The 5,466-nt window shown below is 43.3% G+C and overlaps 1 protein-coding gene across 1 annotated transcript; it reads left to right on the top strand.

Moving 5' to 3' along the window:
- The first annotated feature begins 1,461 nt into the window (after positions 1 to 1,461).
- On the top strand, positions 1,462 to 5,217 carry LOC119194260 (nuclear factor 7, brain-like). The gene is made up of 2 exons (XM_037448466.2): positions 1,462 to 2,352; positions 2,834 to 5,217. Exon 2 carries the CDS (start codon positions 2,849 to 2,851, stop codon positions 4,223 to 4,225), a length of 1,377 nt encoding a protein of 458 aa, XP_037304363.2. The 5' UTR covers positions 1,462 to 2,352; positions 2,834 to 2,848; the 3' UTR covers positions 4,226 to 5,217.
- The last annotated feature ends 249 nt before the right edge of the window (positions 5,218 to 5,466 follow it).

The raw sequence follows: 5,466 nt of genomic DNA, 5'->3' as shown, positions 1-5,466 counted from the left end.
TCTGGGGGTACTGTGTTTTTTTCGCCTCTTCGATTTTCTGTCAAAATAAAAAATTATGAAATTCAAATTATGTCTAAAAATGTGAATGTCAGATTTAAAAATATGGAAAAATCCTCAAATATTAGGTCAAAAATGTTTTTTAAAGAAGTCACATGTTAGTAAGAAAAATGTCATGGAGAAAAAGTAATTTTTGAAAATGTTATCGAAAAAAAAGTTTTACAAAAAGTCAAAACATGTCATACGAGAAATCCAATGGATTTTTTTGTATTAGTTCCAAAGGGTGTCGAAAAATAGAGAAAAAAAGTTAATTTTTTTTTACAAATCTCAAAATGTTAGTATGAAAAATTACATGGGAAAAAGTAAAAGAAAATGTCAAACAGAAAATGTCAAATTTAATAAAGACCAGATATGTCAAGAAACAAAATGTCATAATATAGTTTAGTAAACAATAAAATAGAAAAAAAATATTTAAAAGAAAAATCAAAATATATTTGCTCGAAAAATTCTGAAAAAAATGGGGAAAAAGTTCTGAAAAAAAATTCAAACTATATTTGGTTGCGGGTTAATAACAGCTGTCACTTGTCACCTGTAAAAATATAAGATATTTAAAATACATAATCTATATTAATTAACTCGTTATCTTTATTCACCTTTAGTATTTTTCCCATGCTAACTTTTCCTGATGACTTTTTTACTTTTAATAATGAAAAGCAAGAATATGTGCTGTGGTTACTGTGTTCAAAGCAGACTTAGTCAAATGTATTTCCATTTAAGTTAAAACTAAAGTCAGCTGGTGACCTCTCCTCCTTTCACTCAGCCTCCTCTTTGTGTGTTGGATGGTGTTTGTGTGTCTCTGCCGTGTGTTGTGAGTCAAATGATACCGTCAGCAAGACGTGGAGAGAATTAGATTTCAGTTACACACACACACACACACACACACAAACACACACGTTTATCTGATGTCATTGTGTTGAGATCAGACCGCTGGCAGGTGATTGGAGTCAGATTCACTTGTAACAGAGAGAAAGGTGACTCGGGCACCGTCACACACACCGACGCACACTGACCCAGATACCGAAGGAGATGAGCTCTCAGTGCGGCAGCTGTTCAATGAATCAAAGGCCACGTCACGCTGACTCAGACCGGCGTGTTGCTCCTGTGCTGCGCTTCCACCCTGCGCCGCCTGGGGGCGCTGCAGACCACCCTCACCTCCCTCGGAGCGCCGCGGGATTATCGGCTTTTGGCGGCATTTCTCGAATCGTCCTCGACATTTGCAAAACAGTTCGTGCGTTTTCTCAAAACAATTTGTACAAATAGCAGAACGCCGTGATTTACCTGCAAAGTTCATCTCTGAACAGTAAACATCTGCGTCAACGAACATGTCAGTGGCATCAGAACGACAAGTTTTGATGACATTTATTGTAAATTGTAAGTAACACGTGTGTGTGGGGGGGGGGGGGGGGGAGGTTAAGATTCACATTTTGTTGTAAAGTTTGTACTGTAATTTTTTGGCAGACATGTCATTGCAATACAATCGGACGTGTTACCACGGAAACCGTTTACGTTCTGTGAACTTGAAACGGTCCTTTTAACTAACAAAGATTCCATTCATTCATAAATCCCTTCTGTCATGCCCTTGTCTCCATAAACAACACATTATCAACTGATGTTGTTAATAATAACCAGCCTGGCTCAGAGCAGACCTTGTCCAGTTTAACCAGTGGTTTGACCAGTGGAGTCCACTGGAGTCCCAGGTAAACTTTGATAGAGTTCCATACTAAGACTGATCTGAGGGATCAGAGTTCGTGTGGAATTGAAAGAGATTCAGCTTTAAAGGGAAGGACGGAAGGAGGCACATTGGGGGCTTTACACATAATACTTCTGGGCAATAATAAAAATGTACACTTAATAATAAGGAAATTGAGATCTTATTCTCTAAACTTAGGCTGTTTATCTCTCTTCCTCTCAAATTCACATTCGACAATATGAACACTTACATTTAAAAGTTTTTCTCCTTTATGGGTCGGTAAGTTACGTTTTCTCTCTCAATGACCTCGCCCTCGTTGTGCGATTGTCACCCCCGGCGACGCTCTGCTTCGCTTTTATTCGTTTACAGTTTCCTCTCTGAACTTCACTCTGTAGCAATCTTCTATCCCGACCGAAGGTTAATGCTCTACACACACCCCGAACACCAATCCGCAGTCCTCACCTGTCACGGATGGGCGCGGAAATGCAAAGGAGAGTCAGATAGGAAGGCGTGGTACGGTCTGCGCTAGGAGGCATCGCGTGTGGAGCGTCGGGAGGCAGCAGGTCCTGGAGCGCGCTCGGACCCCCGTGACTTGGGTGACTACGGTACAGAGACTCAAGCAGTGACCCTTCTTGTGATTCTTTTTTTGTGCTGGACTATGAGTTTGTTCCTTTTCCTGGTGTGATCGAGGGGGTTTGGTTATTGAATGACTCTGATTGGACCACTGTGTGCTGTGTAGTCTTCACATTTCATTGGTGATACACCAGCATTTACCCTGAATTGTCTGTGGTGGCGTGTCATTGTTTCGCGTGTTTCCGGTTGGAAATGTAGCTGGGATCAAGTGGCGAGACCAGTGTGTGTTGTTGTTATTCTGTCCAAACGTAGGCCTACCGTTACAACACTAGTTCTGCAGAAAGAAATGAGCATCAACCATCTCCCTCCTCAAAGTTGCAGAGCGGGGTCTTCTAAAAGCCTCCTGAGAAGTGTGGCCGTGGCAACGTGAATGAAGAAATGCGATTTATAACGGAAACAGTCACGTGGATGTATCCTAATCTACACTCTGTCATTTGCCTGCTTTGTTTTCAGAGTTTTACAAATCCAATGGCTTCCAGGTGTGCGGAGGATCTCTCCTGTTCTGTCTGCCAGGACATCTTCAAGGATCCCGTGGTTCTGTCATGTAGCCACAGCTTCTGTCGAGACTGTCTGAAGAGGTGGTGGGCACAGAAACTAACTCGGGAGTGTCCAGTTTGTGCCAGAAGATCCTCGAGGAGTGATCCACCTGCTAGTTTGGTGATAAAGAACCTGTGTGAGTCCTTCATACTGGAGAGAGATCAGAGAGCTTCAGAGAAGGTCTGCAGTCTGCACTCGGAGAAGCTCAGACTCTTCTGCCTGGACCATCAGCAGCCAGTGTGTGTCGTCTGCAGAGATTCAAAAACACACACAAATCACAAATTCAAACCCATCGACGAGGCTGCAGAGGATCTCAAAGAGGAGATCCAGAAATACCTGAAGCCCTTCAAGAAGAAACTGAAGCTCTTTGAAGAGGTCAAAGCAAACTGTGATCAAACAGCAGCACACATGAAGGTCCAGGCTCGACACACAGAGAAGAAGATTAAAGACCAGTTCAAGAAGCTTCACCAGTTTCTAGAGGAGGAAGAGGAGGCCAGGATCTCTGCTCTGAGGGGGGAAGAGGAGCAGAAGTGTCAGATGATGGAGAAGAAGATGGAGGCTCTGAGCAGAGAGATAGCAGCTCTTTCAGACACAGTCAGGGCCACAGAGGAGCAGCTGAGAGCAGAAGACGTCTCCTTCCTGAACCACTACAAGGCTGCACTGGAAAGAGTCCAGCAGCGCCCCCTGCTGGAGGACCCACAGCTGCTGTCTGGAGCTCTGATAGACCAGGCCAAACATCTGGGCAACCTGACCTTTAACATCTGGGACAAGATGAAGGAGATGGTCTCCTACAGTCCTGTGGTTCTGGACCCAAACACCGCTCATCCAGAACTCATCCTTTCGGAAGATCTGACCAGTGTGAGACGAGGAGAGAGACAGAAGCTTCCTGATAATCCAGAGAGGTTTAACACTTTCAGCTCTGTCTTTGGCTCTGAGGGCTTTAACTCTGGGATTAACTCCTGGGACGTGGAAGTTGGAGACAATACATGCTGGTTTCTGGGGGTGGCAGAAGGGTCTGTTGAGAGGAAAGGGTCTGTACGTTCGGGAATGTGGAGGATTGGGTTCTCTCTGGGGAGTTACAAAGCCTTCTCCCCATCATCCCAGCCCATCGCTCTCCCAGTAAGGCGGAAGCTCCAGAGGGTCAGAGTCCACCTGGACTGGGGAAGAGGTCTGTCCTTCTTAGATGCTGACACTAAGACACACATAGTCACCTTCCCACACAGGTTCACCCAGAAGCTGTTTCCGTACATTTTCAGCAGCAATAATATCCCCATTAAGATTTTACCCCAGCTGGTCAACGATGATTAGTGGCACCGCAATCAATATCCTAAAGGGAAGTAACTCGTGAAGTGTGAATGAGTGCAATCCTGTTGATTCAGACTTTAAATAATTAATCTAATAGGTGATTATGTTAAAGAAAATGTGTTTTGATGGGAGGAGGTGTAAAACATGACACATTGTTTGTGCATTCTAAGTATCAATAGTGGTATATGAATTATATATTAATACAAAAATTGGAGTTTTGTCGCAAGATCAAATGTGTGTGTTTGTGTATTTACGTCACCTTATGTGATGTCACCAAAAGGTTGTGATCCGATTGGTAGCTGCATGATGGTGTTATAACACAGGTAGTAAAAGTCACTGTGCTACTTATGTCAGCTTACCTCAGAATGATGAATCGCTTTAAGGGAGTGTGTGTGTTATCTCACAGATGATGGTCCTCATATCTGACTCACAATAAGTACGCAGGACATTTCCAGCGGCTTAAAATGATTCCATGCTGAGATCATTTTCCAATGCAGACCTGAAGCAGTCTTGATCCAGAAGCAGTTCAAATCCTGGACCCTCGGTACGGATCGCAGTGTGAGAGCGTTGGATCGCTGGCAAAATAATACAATAAAACAATACTTTTATTAATAATGACATGTTTCTGTAACATTTGCACAGAGACGTATTTAAATCCACACTCAGTTCACCCACATACTTAAAACCACAAACCCATTCATCTGCCCACCTGCAGGGATGGGTAAGCCTACCATGCCATTCGTAAAACCAGTTACGAAACCAGTACCTAAACTGGTACCAAAACCAGTAACAAAACAAGTACCTAACCAGTACCTAAACCCGTACCTTATCTGTACCAAAACCAGCACCTAAACGGTAAAACCAGCACCTAAATGGTAAAACCATTACCTAAACGGTAAAACCATTACCTTGATCAAAACCAGTACCTAAACTAAAACCTAAATGGTACCTAAACCAGTACACAAATCAGTTTCTAAACGGTACCTAAACCAGTAGCTGAAGGGATGAAGATGCCGGTGTTAGCACTGTTTGCTAGCTGCTAGCGCTGCTAGCGCTGCTAGCGCTGTTAGCTGCTAGCGCTGTTAGCTGCTAGCTCATCATGAACGGCTACGTGTCGCATCATAGAGAAAAGAGCTCGTCATTTATTTTCTAGATTTGGGCTGGAAAAGGGATTGATTGTGGATTTTGTCTTTTGCCTGAGAAAAGGTCAATGTAGTATATTGTTTATGTATATAGTAGAGGTT

This window comes from Pungitius pungitius, chromosome 8 (assembly GCF_949316345.1).
Source record: "Pungitius pungitius chromosome 8, fPunPun2.1, whole genome shotgun sequence".
NCBI classification, from domain to species: Eukaryota; Metazoa; Chordata; class Actinopteri; order Perciformes; family Gasterosteidae; genus Pungitius; species Pungitius pungitius.
This window is presented reverse-complemented; position numbering and strand designations above follow the sequence as displayed.

Coding starts and splice junctions, on each gene's coding strand:
- LOC119194260 (XM_037448466.2), top strand. CDS start 2,849: ATGGCTTCCAGGTGTGCGGAGGATCTCTCCTGTTCTGTCTGCCAGGAC.